The sequence below is a fragment of the Pseudorca crassidens genome, chromosome 20, assembly GCF_039906515.1.
Source record: "Pseudorca crassidens isolate mPseCra1 chromosome 20, mPseCra1.hap1, whole genome shotgun sequence".
NCBI lineage: Eukaryota > Metazoa > Chordata > Mammalia > Artiodactyla > Delphinidae > Pseudorca > Pseudorca crassidens.
This window is the reverse complement of record NC_090315.1, coordinates 34,861,091-34,881,033: the sequence shown is the minus strand read 5'-3', so window position 1 is coordinate 34,881,033 and position 19,943 is coordinate 34,861,091. Positions and strand designations below refer to the sequence as shown.

Genomic DNA, 19,943 nt, shown 5'->3' with positions numbered 1-19,943 from the left:
AACCATCCTAAACAGAGTAAATGCAGAAGTTACTGTACAGGAAGGAACGTGAGAAAACATATAGCGACTCTCTCCCACCCTGCCCCTTCTCCCCACAAATAGCACACAGAGCGACAACGTCAGCAAAGCAAAGATGAAAGGAAAATAATCAGTCAACCAAACAAAGCAAAGAATTCTCCCCCCCCCACATCTCTAATCAAAGTTACTGATCAAGTGAGAAAAGGCTGTACTTTGCTTCCTTGCTCTCTTTATAAGATACACATTTGAAATTCCTGACGGAAAAATACCCAGTAGAAGCTAGCAGCTGAGGTCAACGGGGGTCCACACTCATGCAACTCAGTCAGCCTGCCTGGCTCTTCAGAACTGAATTCCCCTTACTGCCCTCTCTCCAGTGACTTCATATCTCACTGTCATTTCCGCTGCCCACAGAGGCACAAACAGTGCAACAAATCAGGGTAATCCAATGTAGCTGGAGAGCTACTGGCAGCCTGTACCAAGCCTGGAAGCCTCTACGCAGCAGATGCCAGCAGAGGCCAGCCTGAATAAGGCAGTCAGAAAAAACTGGGACAAACTTATACTAAGAACTTATTCACTGTTTATCTGAAATTCAAATTTAACCAGGTGTCCTGTACTTTTATTTGCTAAATCTGGGGCAGATGAAGGGGCCTTAGCTGCAGGCCGTGCCAGCCCTGGATGCCACCTGAGAGCCTGCCTAGGTCAGCTCTGCTGCGGCCAGCCAAGAGGCTACAGTATGTCTGTTTCTCTGTTAGAAGTCGCCTCTGGGATCACGGGCTCCCCTCTTTCCTGTTCAAACAGAAGCTACTGTCTGAGGCAAACTCTTTTGCCCTCCCCATCCTAAGAAACAGATTCTCAAGGACCCCAAGGGCAAAGGCAACAGGGCATATAGAGTATGCCAATATGCAATGCTGGGCTTCTGCCAGCCCCTCAACCTTTTATTTATTTTTTTAAAGGTCTGGCCTTTATCATTGTTAACAGTAAATCAAATGTCCACCCCTTCTTCTCAATGTTTCCCTACAGACTGTGCAGCTCTGCAAGTTTCCTTCTTTGAAGGATCAGCCCTGTTTTATCTAACCCCAGGAGACACTCCCCTCTACCTTCTTTCAGACTGAATGCCTGTTAAAGGCCCCTAAGTCTGAATCCAGGCATGTGGAGCTGGTACAGAGGACGTGGGGAGGGGGCTGGCACAGGAGGCTGAAGCAAAGAATCTGCTCATTCAAACCTTTGCTGAGCGAGCCATCGTGGGCTAAATACCTAGGAGAGGGCACACGGAAGCTATTTCAAAAATCGAGATTAGGACAAAGAATTTTCCTCCCTTCTTGGGTTAGCCACTTATAACCAACAGTATTTCCACTTAGATGATCCTGGCAAAAAAAGGAAAGAAAGAGCCCACTTAGACATCTGAACAACTCTGGGATGGGGACTTGATGACCTGGCTATCCCCAGCTACCTAGCACAGCCCAGCACATGCAGGACTGTAACTGCTGAACTGAACTTAGGCTGACACATCAACACACAGGCCTGTTTAGGCAGGCCCTCCCTGAGCTATAGCCAGTCACAACAGTTACATGTATAACAAGGCAAGGAGAAGCACAGATCACTTGAAAATAATTTTGGAAACATTTTAGTTAGTGGTTTTAAGCTTTTTTCCACCAACCCTTTTTAGTTAGAAACAAGTGGCAAGACATTTATTTCCCTCCTGTCCCTGTCCTGTGAGGGATACTAGTATACTATGAAGCTGTCAAAAGATGGGCCGGAGATAGGTGACTTCTGAATTCAACCTACAAAGGATGAAGAACAGGGGACCATCCAGGACCTCAAAACAGCCTCATTTTCCTGCAGGGAGCTACACAATTTCCGCTTAATGAGTTGCTGACTTCCTCCTGATATTCCTGAAATGCAGGCACAAAAGCCTTTTTTTTACTGATATAAAATGAGCAACTTGAACAATACCATAAAGTGCACATCTCCATTAGGAATTTTATAACGTTTTCTCCCAATTTGCTGGACACAGGGCTCAGTCAATCTCTATGACTGACTGAGGCTAAGTGAGAGTCCAGGCAGGCTGGTGACTGCCAGCACTCTGGTGGGCCTGGGACAATGCCCCAGCTTGGGGTTTTATTCAGCGTTTGGCATGCCCGAGTCACTTTCTGAGTGACATAATGGAAATGTGGCAGTGATGTGAACTACCTAATGAGCTAGACAAAGGTTCAGATGCCTAATGGAGAAACAATGATTGTGGGGATCAGTGTAAAGCAGTAGGATGTTGGCACATCTGCACGTTATAGTTAAATTAAGTATTAAAGCTTTGGCCAAAACAGTTCACTCAAACAGAGCGGGCAGGGGTGAGAATCCAAAGAGTAAATGCTCCTCAATTTTTTTCCCCTCTATATCAGCAAGTGCGGGATTCTGTGGGAAAGTCTATAGTACTGTTCTTCAAGTAACCTAAACCCTAGAATTTAAATGATTCATCAAAAGAATAACAATAGTGGCTGCTCTACTGCCATTACAAGTCCCTAATTAGACTGTAAGTTATTGGAGGGCAGGAGCAGGGCCTACATTCTGGCTTCAGTGTGCGTGGGCATCTCCTGCTCTTTGATGAACGCGTCCAGCTCAGGAGTGATAAAACCAAAGGATTCGCGCTCTGAGAGCTCACTAGTTCCACTTGTTTTCCCTTAGAAGTTAGGCGGCCACGGTTGTTTAAAAAAAAAAAAAAAAAATCAAAGGAACAGAGTCCATGCAATCAAATCCCTAGGCCTCTGAAAGGGACTCAGATCAAGTCAGTACATCCCTCTGAGTGTCTCAGTGAGTTTATTATGAGCCACTCGGAGGCAGGCACTGACCCTGTCAGCCTCCAAGTACCCTTGATTTTGTTAGAAAGATTGGAATCTCATCCTGGGAAGATGAAAGACTACCAGGACCACTTTCTCTCAGTTTCTCTGGGTAAATGGTGAAATCATGGACCAGTATCAAGGGAAAGGATTTAGCTCGCTGACCGAGTGAGCTAAGGATGACTTTTAACCTAATAATCTATCACAGGACCATGATTTCTGGCCACAAGCTGTAACCATGAGTACACGGGAACCTGTTAGATGCTGTGGCCTTCTAAACTCTGCCTCATGTCTCCTGCATCTCTGCACCCAGCAGGCCTTGCTTTACCACAGAATCCGTCGACAGGACAAGCCCTGGGTTTGCTCCATGAGCCTGGTCCAGCCCTTCTGGTATGAACCAAGTTACCTTACTTCTCCTATAAATGTCTCTCGCTACGCAAGTTCTCAAATGCCAACCAGGGACTGCATTCCTCTCAACTCCACCCAGCTCCCCCTTCAGGGCAGCTTTCCTCTCCCTTCTGTCCAAGGGTAGAGGACCTCATCCCCCTCTGCAGGGCTCACGTGCAGCTCTCCTATTTGGAGCTGGCAGAACTGCATGACGCAAGGAAAGGCAAATTCACAATTAATTCTCACAATGAGAATGATGAACAAGAGGTGAGCCAGGGAGCAAATACATATTTAAACACCTTGCGCCTTCTCTCCTTTATGACACTGTTATATTTCTATCTACAAGACCTAGTATCAAAAAAGAAAAGAACCCTAAATCAAACTTTATGAAAAGTCCTCAGAATACTCTTTTTAAGGCACTGTTAAAGCAAATTGTTTGCTTTGTTTAAAATATAATCAACACATATAAATTGGGCACAACTTGCTAAATCAAGTCCCCTGCCGTGCTTGCGTTCTGAGACTTTCTTAGTAAAGCCCAATCGAAGGTGAATAGATGGGACTAGAGGAGGGAGACAGCCCCTTAGGCTACATCCTTGATAGATATAAGGGGACCCAACTGATGAACAGCAGATGGCCCCATTATCTATCTATTAGCTCTTTACTACAAGGAAAGGCAACAATTAGTATTTTTATAACCAGAGGATTGTGAGGGTAACCATGCCCTGTGACAAGAGAGAGTTTCCTCCCTAGAAGCAAAAAAGTACCTTTGGAGACTCTGGGGATCTTAACATCCTCCTGGGAGAGCCCGCCTCAGGAGCAGTCCATAAAACCGGTAGAGCCAACCATACCCAATTTCTCGTACCCCCAGCTGGTCCATTCAGGAACAAACACTCGTCCTCACGTCCTCTCTAGTTTAGTCCAAGGCTTCGGGAGAAACAGGGCCAATGATGGGGGACAACCTCTGCTCAGGGACCACACATCCACGGTGCTGATGCCCAATGTAATGAGACCCATGAGCCGGCCCGGCCAACTGGCTTCATGAGTGGGAAAGGGAAGGAGAGGGGAAGCTGTCCAAGCAGAAGAACCAAGCACCAGAGAAGGGAAAAGAGGGGCTTAGGAGTCCTCTTGAAGAGGAGAGCACACAAGGCCAAGCAGTCGCCTCACAGTGCTGCAGCTACAGAGGGCTCCCAGGTTTGCCCTCCCTTGAGCTCCAGCTGAGACCCCGGCAAGGTTCATTTACTAGGCTATCGTTTCCTAGGCCTATGTTTTCATCTCCAGTGGGATTTCAACAGAACAGCAAACCAAATAATTTGGAGGATGGTCTTGGACCCCCGGACGCCAAGGCCCACCTTGGTGAGGTAAGAGGGAAGAGGACATGGAGTGCTTGGTATTTCACACACAAATCTTAACTTACCAAGGCTGAGACTGGCTTTCACATTCAAATAAAAATGTGAAAAGCAAACTGTGACCCTGCTACAGGGAATGTTATATCTAAATAAAAGCAACTCCCAAAGGCTTCATTTCCTTGCTCATTTTGGGTGAATTTTTAATCATTTAAGGTCAACTTTAACCAAATCACAGATGCCTATATAAGCCTATAATTTTCTGGCCCAAGCACCAGTGAAGACATTTCCTCCCACACAAATAAAAATTTGAACAAAATTTCAAAGGAAAAACAAAACAAAACAATGAAAATAAAAGAATGTGAAAAGAAATACAAATCAAAGAAATTTATTGGTGTTGACAAATATACATAATACAAAAAAACAAAACAAAACTAACACAACAGAAACAAAACCAGAAACTCCCCCCACCCTGGCAGGCCCACAGGCCTGAGGTACTGACAGCGAGCAGCCCCAGGAGCCCCTTGGAGCATCGCACTTAATTCATGAGGACCTCCATCTGCACCAGCCTCGCGTTGGTGTCCCCAGATGTCCGGTAGGGTATCATCCCAGCAAAGGTAATCAGGGCTCGGGCTTGGCTGCGGAGTTGCTGAGAGAAAGGGGAAGAAGAGAAGAAATCCAGTTAACTTCTGGGTCAGGGCACTGTCCTGAGAACCACCACCCCGGCCTTCCATTTTCTACCCCTTGGGGTCAGGGCAGATTCCCGGTGGGTGGATGACAGTCTCACCCTCCACCATCATGTTCCTCCAGCATGGTGCAGAGTTAGCAAAGCTCGGCTGCTGGGGCCTCAGTTCCAAAGCCCTTCTGCTTAACAAAAGATGGATGGGTGTGCCGGGCAAGCTGCCTCACCTGACACGTCTGACCAGCTGCTGACACGGCCCTGTGCTTCAGACTGCCTGCTCTACTTCTCTGAGCCTCTCTATCTCTCCTGGCTGGTTTCTGTCCAACTGTTACCATGGGGTCCTGAGTTTCTTTCTAGGACCCTCGTGAAGCACCTGTGCTACCAGAGGCAACAGTCGTGCATAAGTGAGGCCCATTCCAGCTCTTTCCTCTCCTGCATCTTCCCCTTTCCTTCCTTTCACTCCTTACATTCCTTCCTTCCTGACAGAAGTGCTTGGTCCTCTTTTCTCAGGCAACAATATTTATGAGATTCCTGGACTGCTCCAGGAAGGAAAAAGATTTAAACTCAGGTGTTTCCAACAACAAAAATAGGAACCTTCACTCCAATTTCCAACTGATAAATTACTGAATAAAGAAACGTAAGAGAACAGCTTCAGGTTGCCCCACATTGAGGTGTGTTGGATGCTTATACCAGCAGGAAAGGAAACCATATCTAGAATAGAAAAGGAGGGTCTACACACATCTTTTGGATCAGTAATGAGATTTTTAAGAAAAATTCAAGGGTCACTTACTAGGCTTCTTAAGGACCATTCAAGAAGAAAACTGAAAGGTAAGTGCCTTTTACCTGATATGTGAAGTAAATTGGCAAGTAAAGGTCCTAATGAATGTCCAAACCAAAAGAGATTTACTTTATGATGAGAGTATCCATCAGATTTTCTTTAAAAGTGCAAAAATGTGCATGGGTTCTCCTGCCTAACTTGCAGCTACTTTACGTAAGCTCTAGGGGTATGCAGGCCAAGCGACCCATCCACTCCCTGGCAACACTGCAGCTTAAACCATGAGGCCAATTCTTGGGCAGGCAGCTTTTACACATAAGTCTTTCCTCGACTCCACCCATCCCTTCCTGTCATTACAAAGGAGAGCGGTGGGTAAAAGGAAGACAGGAGAATGGCTTTATCCATCATATGTAAAAACTAAGTGCCTAAAAAAGAGAGACTAAAACACACAGCGTGTGAGTCCAGCTAGTCTTAAATCAGTTCCCTTCAGATGTGGAAAATGGACCTGCCAGGCCACCAGCTCTGCTCTCTGTGAGCAAGCCCTGCTCTGACCTGTAAGCAGTAGAGAGTATCAGAAACGCCCACCACTTCAGTAGTTGTATTCACAACAGCACTGCTGCCAAGGCCCCAGCACAGCGAGCCCACTGCTGGCACATCTCCTATGTAGGCTCTTGCCTGTCCAAGGGCAGATGGCAGACCTGCAGCTGCCTCTCATGCACACACGGATGGGCCTACCACGTCAGAGGACCACTTCTGAGCACTGCTATGTATGCTGCTAAAGGTGAAAATTCCCACCGTCACTCACGAGGCAGAGGTTCTGACAGTGACAATGCCTGTAGGGGTCATAGCAGAGAGAGCCCTCAGATATCCATGGAGGCGGGAGATAGATTTTCAAGGCTCTAGTTTCTTGATTGCCAAAATCAGGTATGGCTGTTGTACACCATACTGAGAGACTCACCAAACATTAAGTGGAAATGTTAAGGGAAAGGTAATTCTAAAACACTGCCTGTTTTAATGGTTTAATTGGAAGTCCAATGCGCTATCCATTGCGCGACGGAATTAATGGTTTAATTGGGTCAAACACCTTTCTTTCCCCTTTTGTCAAATCAACTGTACACCATACACTGTTGGAATCCCAGGGTTCTATCTACCTGGACTCTGCGTGACCCAAGCAATGCTGGAGGCCCCACAGGCAATGGAAAGGGCACTGGCCTTGGTATCAGACAGACCCGGCTTCCAGACGTGGCTCCTTCACTTACCACCTGAGGGGCCCACAAAAGCAAGACACCTCCTGACCCAGGCCTCAGATCCCTCAACTGTAAAATGGGGATAATGACTGTCCTAGGTACCTCTCTGGAGTCACTGTGAGATGACAGCAGAAACAAGGTTTGCATCGAATTGTTGACCAAAAGTAAGTATGGTTTTCATGAAAGTGCTGAACTGAGACTCATAAAATGACCTTCTATTTAAAAATATTTAAAAAAATATATATTTTAAAAAAAAGGGCTGGAATTCTTGTGGAATCCATATAAATTAGCATTTTGATTTTTTAAAAGGTGATATTCGCTGACTTAGCACATCTTTGTTTTTTAGCTTGAGAAGAGTAGCAACCCCATTAATGTTCGATTTCTTCCGGGAGCCCCTGACACAAGCTTTACCCAGCTGCCAGGTAGTAAAGAAACGAGCAATTTAGGGTCATGAGCAGTGGTCTCATGAGGTGCAATGGACAGCAAACCAGAAAGGTGGTTCTCAGCGATGGCTCTGGCCAACCATCTGGCTGGGATCTTACAGAATCACGGTCCTCGATGACTCGCTGGGGCCTGGATGCCGATGATGGACTTGTCCCCTTGAGCCTCTTAAACTGTGTGAACAAGATGTTCATGGTGGCGAGAAGCACTTCTGAGAGGTTGTGCCTGACCTGCACAGAGGGACACACATGAAGTAAGGAGAAAGAACCAAGCCCTGGGGCCAACCACAGGTTGGGGAAGGGGGGAGCAGTGCTCCAGGAATGCCTGGTCACATCACATCTCCACAGCTGCCAGGTGGAGCGCCACACAGCCACCAAAAAGGAGCTGATGGCATTGAAATGTCAAGCGTGAAAGCAAAGCTCAGGCAATGCTACTCAGAAGGTCAGGTAGGTCACTCTTCTGATCCCTTGTTTATGCCAGTCCTCCTAGGCAGGGGCAGTGAGCAAAACGCATGCCCACTACGTCTGGCCAGCAAGAGTGATTAGCAAAAGCCTGCATTTGAATGTCAGCAGGCAGGGACACATACACTGGTTCTCCAGTCCCTACCACTCCCCACTGTCTCAGACCCACCAGACTGTCTCCATGGGACCAGCACAGCCCGAGCAGAGTCCTTGGGAGTGTCTATGAGGACAGGCCCTGGTACAACACTTCAGTCCATGAAACACTGAATGATGTAACCAGGGGAGGGCAAGAATCAACAGAAGGAGTGGCTAGGGGTAGAACTGCAGCAGGTGTGAAGGGATGGTCGGCAAGAGGTAAGACCTCCTGAACTGTGTGTACCACAGCAGGCAGCTGCCTCACCACATGTGCAGAAGCCGGCCTTTCTTCTTCCTCTAGAACAGAAACATGCTTTCATAAAAGGAATGTGCTTACTAATGGTTTTAAATTGAAACACTGTTAGGAACATCCTGGAACCAGGCAGCTGGCCCTCAGTGCCTGTGGTTCTAGAGAAGAGTCTTACCCTTAGCTGCACATGGGAATAACCAGGGGAGTTCTGGGCTGCAGCTCAGATCAGGGAAACCAGAATTTCTGGGCCTGGGCACACAGATTTTTTTAAAGGTCTCCTAGCAATTCCAGTGTGCAGCCCAGTTGAGCACCCTTGGGCTAAGCAGTGGCAACATGCTAGAAACCCTGCAGAGAGACAGTAGCTCTGGGGCTCTTGGGCTGATAACTGAGTCCGTGGTCACTGCATCTGCTTCTTGAGACAAAATGGTTCAGAGAAGGGAAAGAAGGATGTGAATCATGATGCATATTTCATGTACCCAATGGAACTACTTAGACAAGATCAGAGTTAAGCACTGACACACCCTCTAGAACAAGTGCATAATAAAGAATCAAACCAGATCCCACAGATCAACAAGAAACCTGTTTCTCCCAAGAATATGTCTGGTCTCTAAAGCGAGTGTATTTTCTGAGTCAGGAACTCAGACTATAATCTGATGGGGATATGTGTACTCACAGAAAAACCAGCCCAGGATACCTGAAATTGGACTTGTCTTAGAAAACTCAGTCTGGATGGTGACTGTAGTAGGACTGTTAAAGTTATTGGCTATGTTAAAACAAAAGCTTTCAGTTAGAAGTGGGGGAAAAAAGAATTTTATAATTCAGGAAGAAAAGGACTCACCTCATCACTGAAATTTCTGAAGGCAGCCACTCTCTCTTCCACACTTTCCTGATTCAGGGGCACCAGCTTCAACCGATCAATTATCTATTTAAAACAAAACCCATCGGTCCCATATGATACAACCATCACAGTCATTTCATCTCCTCAAACACATAGTCAGCATCTAACACATTCATAGTGGGCTTCTTAATAGGAAATGCTAATCCCCTCATTCAAAGGCTTTGATTCTAACTTGCTGACTGACTCAATTCCTATCCTCGTTTTCTGAGGCAGTTTTACAATTCAGAGATTTCAAATTACTCTGAGAAACCTCTCTGTTTTTAGACTAAAGAAGAAAGGAAGAGAAAAAGGAAAAAAAGAGCAACACAGAAATCCCTTTTATATTCACAGGATCATACTTGTCCTTCTTCACTTAACAGGCATACTGGTGACACTTCCTTTGTTTTAAATGAATCTCACAAAGTGTTTTGATTTTTCAAGGGCATACATTAACCTGCACTTCAAACACCCCTCCTGAAACTTACATCAAAGGCTCTGTCAATATGCCCACTGTGATACTCGTCAAAAAAGGTGATCAAGTCCAACAGAAGATAGAACGTGGAGTCCACAAATTTATTTGCACTGATTCCCTGAGCCCTATACCTGAAGGACAAAAAAGAAGTAAGGGGGGTATATTAGGAATTTCTGTGCAATCTATAACTTGAGGATAGCGTCTAAAAAATGTCAAACAAAACCTCTTAAACTCTCTAGATGAAGTGAACTAAGGAGTGGAAAATAGTGTTTCTTTTGAAATGGCCAAGCATTTGATGGCGGGTTTGACAGAAATCCACCTATAAATGTTCTGTGTGAAGCACAGTTCTCTTGCCTCAGCCCCCATCTCAGCAAGCATCTCCAACCCAGTTTTCACTGGGTCACTTTATTGGGCGTATCTGCAGAGGGCACAGAAAGTGACAACTATTGCCCCAGCCTGGGAGTTACACTGGTTAAAGTATGATAACTCCTCGAACTCATGGGGAGGAAGGTAGCTTCTGAAACACTGGCCACTACATCTCTAAGAATTCCCCATCCATCCATCCATCACTAGCTTTGTTCCAAAATGTCTTTGAGATGGCTGCTAATGACATATAGATGAGTATAATGCCTAGAATTAAACCTCATGTACAGGATTAAAATGTTGAGATACCCTTTCATACCCTTCCTTTTCGCAAGAATGTTTACCAAGTGACAGTGCCAAGTGACAGTTGGTTATGACGTGGGGGAACAGGAACTGTCAAACTGTCAGTGCTGGTGGGAGGGTGAGTGAGTAGAGCCATGCTGGGGAACTCTTTGATGCTACGGTAAAGCTGCAGATGCGTCTGGGTGGGCGCTGGGAGCCCCGGGACCCCCCGGAGCCAGCCCCGGCCTTACCGCTCCGCGACGGAGAGCGCCATGTTCTTCAGCCTCTCCTTGTTGGACTGCGGGGCACTGATCTGGGGGACGACAGGGCTGAGCAGTTTGTTCATCAGCTCCAGCACCTTGTCAGCATTCTGTTCGGTTTTTTAAATTAAGAAAGGAATCAATTAAAAATAATCAATAAGAGGAAAAAAACTAAATAACCGAAACCAAAGAGGTAACTTTTGTTCTGTATCTTGATCTGGGTGGTGATGACACAGATACATACCTGTGGGAAACTCATCAAGCTGTTCACGGAATATGTGTACATTTTTCTACTTTTTAATTAGACCTCAATCAGAACACTTTTAAATGAAAGGAAAAATGAATTATAACCCTCTTTTTGCCCACGTTGGTCAGCTGATAAAAGGAGAGAATGTACTCTTCTTCAGGCCCTAACAGTCATCGGTATTCCCCACATGTTCTCACAACGAGCTACTTCCTCCAGTTCTCTCAGAACCCCTCAGCTGTGGTTTTGTTCCCTGACACACACCGGTCAGTGTTTGTGCGGCTGCCCGGAGGGTGAGCACCAGGCATCTTCACCAGCAGCTTCACCACCCAAGCATGATGGGCGCTTCCTCTGCTGCCAAGGGAGGCTTTGCTCAGTGCCCGTGGGACAGCCTTTCAATATGTCACTCTTGTTTGGCCAGAAAGACCTTATGGGCAGAAATAATTCTGTAAAATGGGAATTTCACCCTGACTGGACTATTAACTGCCTAAGCACTAGGAGAAAATGCCTCAGCAGGGAGAGGGGTACAACAATGGCACCATCGAAATGTTTGTGCATTTAACGCCAAAAGGCCGATGACAGATCTATTAAGTGCAGAAGAAAGAAAAGAGCACATTTTACCTTGGCAAGGTCATAAAGCTTTGCTGCTTCTTCAAACAGTCCTTTATTTTCTGCCACGGAAGCAACTTTGTTGATAATAGGCTTTGTGTCACTAGTAAACTTATCTATGACTCCAGGCTGACAAGACAAATCATGGAGGGGAGGAAGAGAGAAATGGGGGGACAGAGCTGTTATTTTAAACACAGAGAAGCAACTGAGATCCGAAAACTACTTTAACTGAAAATACTTGCCCTGGGCAATGCACATATTTCATCAGCTAGACTCTGGCTTTCTTGAAGATATAAGGTCGTACTAAACATATGAAAAGGACCAAGGAAACTACCCATGAAGAGGCAGACTCAAAGGCAGCACAGGAGTCACCAGTAAGACTGTGCTTTCTAATTTTCCAAAATGACCTAGAGAATCGGTGAAATCATCAATGATTTTAATTTTGCTGATGAGTAGGCACTAGGGGGAAAAAAACCAGGAGGCTCAGAGAAAGTATCTGAAAGATTCTGAATTTGTTTTCTAAGACAGATGGCAAAAGAAATCCAGTCCTGAAAAAATACATGGCAAGTGGTGTCAGGATACTAAAAACAAACAAAAAAAATCTGCATCATCACTCAACAGCAACCAAATGGTCAAGAAAGTATGGGAGAGGCCTGAGGTACCGTGAAGAGAGAGGGCAGACTATGTGACGTCTGACTGGCCATCTGATTCTCCATCAGCCCTGGACCAAGTCGGGTGACCTGCTCCGCCACCCTGGCAGCACAGGAGATCAGTGAAGAGCATGGGCTCTGGGGTCAAGAAGGACTGGGCTCAAATTCCAGCTCACTTCCTTACTAGCTGTGTGATCTTGAGGAAAATAACCTCTCTTGTCTCCACTTCCTCCCTTGAAAAACAGATGACGGTTCCCACTGTGTTGGGTTCTTGTGATGACTAAGTGAGAAAATACATGTCAAGCATTCAGCACAGGGGCCTGGCAGTTGTCACTGCTCCATAAGCATGGCCACTGTCACCAGCACTGCCACTGTTCTTCTTCTGGATGGTGTGAGCAGTGGGAGGTCATCTTGAGACTGCTGTCTCTAAACCACCCATTTTTACAGATGAGGAAAGTGAGTCCCTAAGAGAGGCATGTGGAGAGTGCCCGAGTGGGTCAGGAGGGGTCTCTGACACTAGGGCCTCTGCCCCTTCTACACTGCCCAATAGCCATGATGGGTCTTAGGGAACTGCTAAGGCTCACGGAAGCAGCTGCATCTCTGGGGTCAGTGTAGAGTTCTGAGCCCTCAAAAACTATCTTTGGAGAGAGGTCAAGTGCATTTGTAATTTTCCCCTCTGGGGAGAGTAAGTGCAGTAACCAATTTCTTTCTTGCATATTTTCTGAGCCAAGAATGGCAGAAATGTAGCCTTCTCAGCTGAAAATATGGCAGGTGTGAACAGATGAGTATTCTGAACATAATAAAAAAACTATCTAACCACAAATTTACATATTTTAAGGAGAAATGTAAATGTATGTAAAATCAAGGTCATCATTTGGGGCCTGTAATTTTCATTCTTTGTTTTTAAAACTAAGCAACTTCATTCAGATTTGCATCTTCAGTACCTTGAATCCTAAAATCTAACTGTATTCTTTGGACAATTATAAATCCCCAACTGCAAACTAACACACCTCTGGGGTGCACTTAACCCACCTTTCTACTTCCATCGTTCTCTAGTTTCCCAAGAATCATATCGAACTGCAGAGACAAAAAAAAGTTTACTCAGTTGATTGGACGAGGATATATACATAATCCACAATTCTTTGAAGACAAGAGAGGAATAGGGGAGGTGGGAGAAGTCTTGCACAAACTAGAGAACAGTGAGACTGAATCAACGTTTTCATTGTCAGAAACCAAAGAAAACTCTAACACCCCCCTGCCCCCAGCCACATCCACCAAACTCATATTGAGGTGACCATCCAGTATCACATCAGCATGAGAACTTGTACACTGGAAATCATGGGGGCGTGGAGAAAAGTTAACAGACATACCTCTCGACTTTCTATCACCAGCTCGCTCACACAACGCAGAAACATGTTTTCTCCTTGACTGTCTTTCTCGTCTCTAGAAGGGGACAAAATCAACCCGGTTTCTGGTGTGGCCCCAAGGTCTCTGTCATTCTCACAGTGGCAGAAATCAAAACCAGATGAAGTAAATGGTCAAAAGCCAGTCTAACCTGAGGAAGTAGAAGTATTGGAGGGCCTCTCTCGGGTCCGTGGATTCAAACTTCCGGGTGTAGAGAATGAGTAGCCGCACGAAGTTCAGCCTCCGCATGCAGGGAGGGTCGCCAGGCTCATGGCTGACTGCACCGACGGGGACAGAACTGGTCACAACCACACTGCCCTTCTGACCCATGCAACGGAGAGCTATGGGAACTGAGTCCAAAGACCCAGTGGTGGCACCTACTCCTGCAGCCCAGCCAATGTTTGCCACTGTGAGCTTAGGCCAATCGCCTTCACCACCCTGTCCTCAATTTCGTCCCAAGTACAGATTGGAGAAAGTGGCATTTTTAGTAAATCACTAGGTATGCTGGTCTCTGAGTGAAAAGATGGTGACAACTGACCATTACGGCATGTGCTCTGGAGTGAGTCTGCTGTGCTACTAAGGAAGCTGCAGCCATTCATGCACAGGTATCTTCTCTCCCTCCCCGGACTCCCACCCGATGCAGGTAGGCACACAAGATGGCTGGCTGTGCCTTCCAATGTCTCCAGTTAGAGCCCTAATGGGAACCAGTCTCACGACTCTAGGGACTGTTTCTCCTGCACCACCCTCCAGGCGACCTGACTCACTGGCCACAAAACTAGCACTTAGCACAGCATTTTATCTATTAAACACCTCAGGGAATACTAATGGAGGCGGGAAAGGCAAGAACCCTCATACTAATCATCTCATAAGCCCAACCGCCTACAACACTCTAAAATGATTGGTACCACTTGCCCAAATCCCTGCTGGCTGCAGCTATGTGTCCACTGCCATCTGATGGGGGGATGTGTTATGGATGTGCCACTGCCAACAAATACTCACGGAGCTGAGCGCTCTGTCCCGAGGATTTTAAAAGCAGCTTTAGCTCAAAGAGCACTAGCGCCACGTGGACAGCATGGCAGCGCAGCCGCTCCATGCGGAAGAGAAAGGCAATGGCAGCTTCGAACTGCGCGGTCAGGAACAGCACTTGGAAGTAGAGGAAGGGCTGATGGTTCACTGTGAAGTGGGACTCGCCTGTCCAGGAAGAGGAGGTCAAGCTGACTCAGAAGGAGCCGGCCTCTGCCGGCAGCCCCGAGCCCAGAAGAAGCCCTATGTGCTCAAAGGACTTGCTGGGCGGGACAAAAGCACCAGCCTGAGCCTGAACGGATGCGGGGGCTCTGGACACAGTGGACGCCACTCCAGCCGTGGCCTGTTTCCACAGCCGCCGGACCTCACAAAACAACTGGCGAGCGGGGGCTGTGTTGTAAAACCCAAACTGCTTGCATTAGTTGGGAGAGAAACAGAGCACAGGACCTTGAAACGGAATACAAAAGGGGCTGTTTCTCTCCTTTATCCTGATAAAAGTCACTCAATAAGGACAGGAATGATTTCAAAGCTTCGGTATACTCAGATTCACAGATATCTGCGTTCAACACTGCGGACCACTAGTTGGAATCTCCTTTTCTTCCCCCAATTTTTAAACAGTGAGAGAAAGAAAAAATTAAAAGCTATTTCTCCCTTGTTTGTGCTCAGATATAGTCACTGCGAGGTCTCTGAGGAAGCAGTAACCAAGTCCTCTAATGTCTCTCCCTGAGCCAGTGTCTGCCAGAGCAGTTCAAAGAACTAGTGGAGTTTACTGTCAACGACCATGTAAGTCACATACTCTGTTTACGGCCACGTGCGTGGCCTCTACCCAAATTTGAACTCATTGTTTTGTTGTGTTTTGAAGATCCAGAGGGTTCTGAAGGAGAGACAGAGTTCAGAGATGGATTTTCCCAGAAAAAAGCTAAGCAGTGACCTTAGGTGGACAAGAGAGGAAAGGTAGTTATGTTCTGGGTATCTTACCGTAGTCTTCCAACAACTGTTTCTGGAACTGAGAGAGAGTGAGCCTGTCTTGTGGGGAGCTGGTGCCGTCATCATCGAAACACACCTGGTTCAACTAAACGCCCAAGAGAAATACAGGCATTGGTACAAGCTACTTCCTGTGCCGGGTGCGGACTTGTAGCTGATTAGCTGCCATGCTCAAGGCTACGCTAATGGCTGTGTTACTGGTTGCGAATATTACACAATAAAAAATGGGCCAGGAGACAGGAAATCCACTAGTCCAGTCACCCTATTGGCATTATACATTAAGCAGTAACATCTGTGTGCAGTGTGTGAGCAGGGGGAAGGGGAGAATGCCCTACTGGGCAAGGGAAGCAGCGCCTGCCTTCAGCCACAGGTAGTCCTCAGTTTTGTCGGCCACCTCGCTCTGGTTGTCAGTGATGTCACATCTGCCAATGATACAGTACACAGCCCGTTTGTAGGGGTCCGTGTTGTTCCTGAGGGCCCTGCGGTAATGCAGTCGGAGCTTGTTCTCCGTAGCTGGGGACAATCTAGAGACACAAGGGAACACACAGACACATATGCTAAAGACCCTCACGGGCATCTGAAAGTACCCAGGTCCCAACCACACAGCAAAGTCACAAAGCCTTCCTTCATGGAGGGTAACACTGTCCCACCCATACCCACGGGCACCATCACTTTAACCAGACTTGCAGCTACCAACACCTGCGTCTCCACCCACTGGCTTCCTCAAGTAGTGGCTGTCAGAGGCACGTGAGAAGGTCTGGGGAATTAATCCTCCACCCACCTCCCTGGCAGCCCTCAAGCAGTGATGGGCAAGACAGAGTCAGTCCCTTAAGTGCCTCAGCCCCGCTCTGGCTTCTCCACTCCCTTATCCCTGTGAGATCACCTCCCAAATAAACTCCATGCACTCAAACCCTTGCATCTGGGGGAAGAGTCTGCATCTGGGGGAACCCTAAAACACTGTCCCTACTTTACACTCTCTAACATGAGCAAGACAGGGCTTATGGTTTAAGACAATCTCTGGACACGGCATTATTGACACTGCCAAAAAAGTAACCCTGGTTTTCCACATGTATAACTGGGGTAACCACCATTATTTCTTCTACATACATGTCTGTATATTGAAACTGGGTTTGAATATGAACTTAAGTCCCATTACATTAACAAAAACCAGAGAAAAATGAATGCTTAGCAGTTCCTTAATGCAAGAGAACTAAAAAAAAAAAAAACTTACTGAATTAATTCAATGATTATATCTCAAGTTTGCTAACTTCTAACTCTGGCCTTTGAGTATGAAGCGTATATTGTCATTTGGGTCAACCGGAAAAGCACTAAATGTGAACAAGTGAAGTGTAATACAACAAAGTTTCATTTACTAAAGCATCCTTGATGTGCCTGGGACTTTGTAAGTGTACACATGGTGTTGGAATGGGGCTCTTTTAATGTTCTCAACTGTTATTCTACAGAGTTCTACTTGCTTTCTAAACTTCATTTTTCTCCCAAGCAGAAACTTATTTGGAGCCACGCACAAGGAAAAGAGAGCAACGCCAGTGGGGGCCACCCTGCTGATTCCACGTGGCTTCTTCTGGATGCACCATCTCATTCACTGTACCTTCTGTCCTTGCTGTTCATGTACTCCTGGAACCAAGTTTTAAACTCTCCCAGCTGGTGCTGGGCTCGGTTGACCACCTGTGAAGCGGCAAGCAGGTCTCCACAGCGCAGGCAGTAATAAATTAACGCCCACACAGGATGGCCTTCCACCTCTCCATCCTAAAAGAGGAAAGGTTTAACTGACGACTTTTGATGTGCTGGCCCTCAGCTAAGCCCTCTTCTTGTATTAAGTCACTTAATCTCACAACTCCACTAGGCAGGGACCGTGAATGGCCTCCTCCTCTCTGTTTTACAAACTAGGAACCTGAGGCATGGGGATGTTAAATAATTTTTCCAAGGTAAGCTGGTAAGCAGCAGTCTGGCTCGAGAGCCTTTCCTCTACAGCACTGTGTACACAGGCTTCAAAGACAGCCAGTGGGTTCTCCGTGGAACCCCAGTACCCACAGCAATCAGGTGACATGTTCTTCTGTGATAATTTACAGATGTGCACTCAGGCTAAGGACGTTCACTGACCAATAAGAGACTATCATATTTGAGTTTATAAAATGTTAACCATTAATGATCAGCTAAATGGATTCTGGCACTTCCGTTCACCTGTTAGTTGTTCACTCACTTAGTATCTTTGTTTTGGACACCGTGCTTCGTTATGCACTGGGGAATCTAGGAAAGCAGCTCTGTTCCCACTCTCCCAGCACTAGAGCTTCTCTCTCCTAAAAGTGGCTTTGTCATCACCTGCGCAGCAGCCCTGTGGTTACTCCTCTCTCTCCTTCCCCAACTCCTCCAGAAAAGTGGACCTCAGACTTCCTTTCTTGGCCCCTCCACCCTTCCCTCGGCAGGACTCTTTCTTAAGTCCAGATCTGATCGTGTCACTTCCTCACTTAAACCCCTTTGAGCAATTTACATCCTAAGTGCTTAGCCTGGTGCTCAAGGCCGTCACCAGCTGGCCCCAAGCTGGTCCAGCCCTACCACACACCCGATACACCAGATACTCTTTCCTGCCTCCACGCGTTTGTTCACGCTCCTCCCTCCTCCTGGAATACCCTTTTCCCAGACCCCTGGCTGGCAAGCCCCTACTCTTTAAGCACAAATGTGGGCCTCACCTCCTGTATAAAGCCAGGAGCCTGCAGCCCACCACCCTTGGTACACAGCTCCGGTTCAGCACTTTGCACAGGGTCTGTATCTGACTGTAACTAGACTGTGAGCTGAGAAGAAAGGCACGTTCTAGGACCCATATCTAACTCTGTTCTTCCAGCTGTTTGAGCCAACAATCTCAGAAGTCAGCCCTGACTCTGCCACATCCAAGTTCTTCCACAGTCCTACTGGGTCTACTTTCAAAACATGTCCAGAACCCAATGACATCATCCCCCTGCACCCTCCTCCACCCTAAGCTGAGCGACCACCATTATCACCTGGACTCCTGCACCACCAGTCTCCCAAGGTCTCCTAGCTTCTCTCCCTGCCCCCTCTGGTCTCTTCTCCATATAGTAGGTCCCACACATAACCTCATTTAAACTGAAAACGCCTATCCGAGAGAGACTGCTCTGGGAAGGTAACTCATCACATAGAGAAAGATGCCAATACCTGAAGTCCAGGCAAGGGAGCCGGAAGTTTAATGTTCAGGAAACTTCGAACCAACTGGTAAGTCCCAGGCACCCCGCCCAGCTGGGCCTGATGCAAGTTGCCAAAGACAGTCACAAGGGTATAATTCTTATAACTGGAAAAAATTTAAAGGCAAAAAAAGGGAGGTTGAAAACACATATTACATGTATCTATGTCCATACCCACAAACATTAGACTGTGAACTCCACAGGGAAGGGCCTGGATTTCAACCTAACATAGAAGAGGAAACAGTGCATGCTTAATGAAGCAAACTACATTATTTATTCATTGGGCAGTGGACCACTGTGAAGATTTCTCATCACTGCGGATACTCAAAAGAATCCCTTGAGCAATATAATAGTGGACTTCAAATGCATTAAGGGCTAATGTGCAGAATAATAACTGCTCCAGCTCACAGCCTAATGCTCTAGTGGGATCTTTTCAAATTTTTCATTTCAAAAAATTTTAAACCTAAAAAAATGAATAGTCCAAAGAATGCTCATATATCCTTTACTTAGATTCGCCAATTGTTAATATTTGTATGATGTTTTTTTCTCTATATATATACGTAGATATACACACATATACAAACACACATACTTTTTTTCTGAACCATCTGAAAATGTTATAGAAATATAGAAATCAGTGGCTACCTCATCTGTAAATACTTCACTGACCTTTTAAAAAGAATCCAGGCTACTAGCTACCTGGTAAAATGTCCCACAAGCTGAATAGTTTCTCATGACTTGATTCAGGTTCAACTTTTTTGCCAAGAACCCTACCTACACAGCACCACAATGAGGCAGGTAATACCATTTTGCCCTTCTTGGTAACATTTAATTTGATCACTTGGTTAAAGGTGTTGTCCACCAGATTTCACCACTGTAAAAGCACCTCCTTCCCCCTTTGTAATTAATAAGTACTCTATGGGGTAATACTTGGAGGTCATGTGAATAATCTGTTCACCAATAATCTTTCACCCAATAGTTTCCACTGGT

At 46.3% G+C, this 19,943-nt stretch overlaps 1 protein-coding gene across 5 annotated transcripts in view; it reads right to left on the bottom strand.

Annotated features, from left to right (window-relative positions):
* Window positions 1-4,951: 4,951 nt before the first annotated feature.
* The window catches only part of NUP93 (nucleoporin 93), a 102,802-nt gene continuing 87,810 nt past the window's right edge, over window positions 4,952-19,943 (bottom strand). For 4 of the 5 annotated variants that reach the window (XM_067719510.1, XM_067719513.1, XM_067719512.1 and 1 more), the window contains 14 exons: window positions 18,928-19,060; window positions 17,348-17,505; window positions 16,097-16,262; window positions 15,733-15,826; window positions 14,731-14,922; window positions 13,883-14,009; window positions 13,698-13,770; window positions 13,360-13,404; window positions 11,690-11,806; window positions 10,816-10,934; window positions 9,933-10,050; window positions 9,409-9,492; window positions 7,826-7,954; window positions 4,952-5,228 (listed from right to left, as the gene is read on the bottom strand). In XM_067719510.1, coding sequence (XP_067575611.1) covers window positions 5,118-5,228; window positions 7,826-7,954; window positions 9,409-9,492; window positions 9,933-10,050; window positions 10,816-10,934; window positions 11,690-11,806; window positions 13,360-13,404; window positions 13,698-13,770; window positions 13,883-14,009; window positions 14,731-14,922; window positions 15,733-15,826; window positions 16,097-16,262; window positions 17,348-17,505; window positions 18,928-19,060 — 1,666 coding nt within the window. In that variant the 3' untranslated portion in view covers window positions 4,952-5,117. Of the gene's footprint in view, window positions 5,229-6,771; window positions 7,955-9,408; window positions 9,493-9,932; window positions 10,051-10,815; window positions 10,935-11,689; window positions 11,807-13,359; window positions 13,405-13,697; window positions 13,771-13,882; window positions 14,010-14,730; window positions 14,923-15,732; window positions 15,827-16,096; window positions 16,263-17,347; window positions 17,506-18,927; window positions 19,061-19,943 lie in introns of all 5 variants that reach the window. The other variant, XR_010939123.1, reaches the window with a different exon arrangement.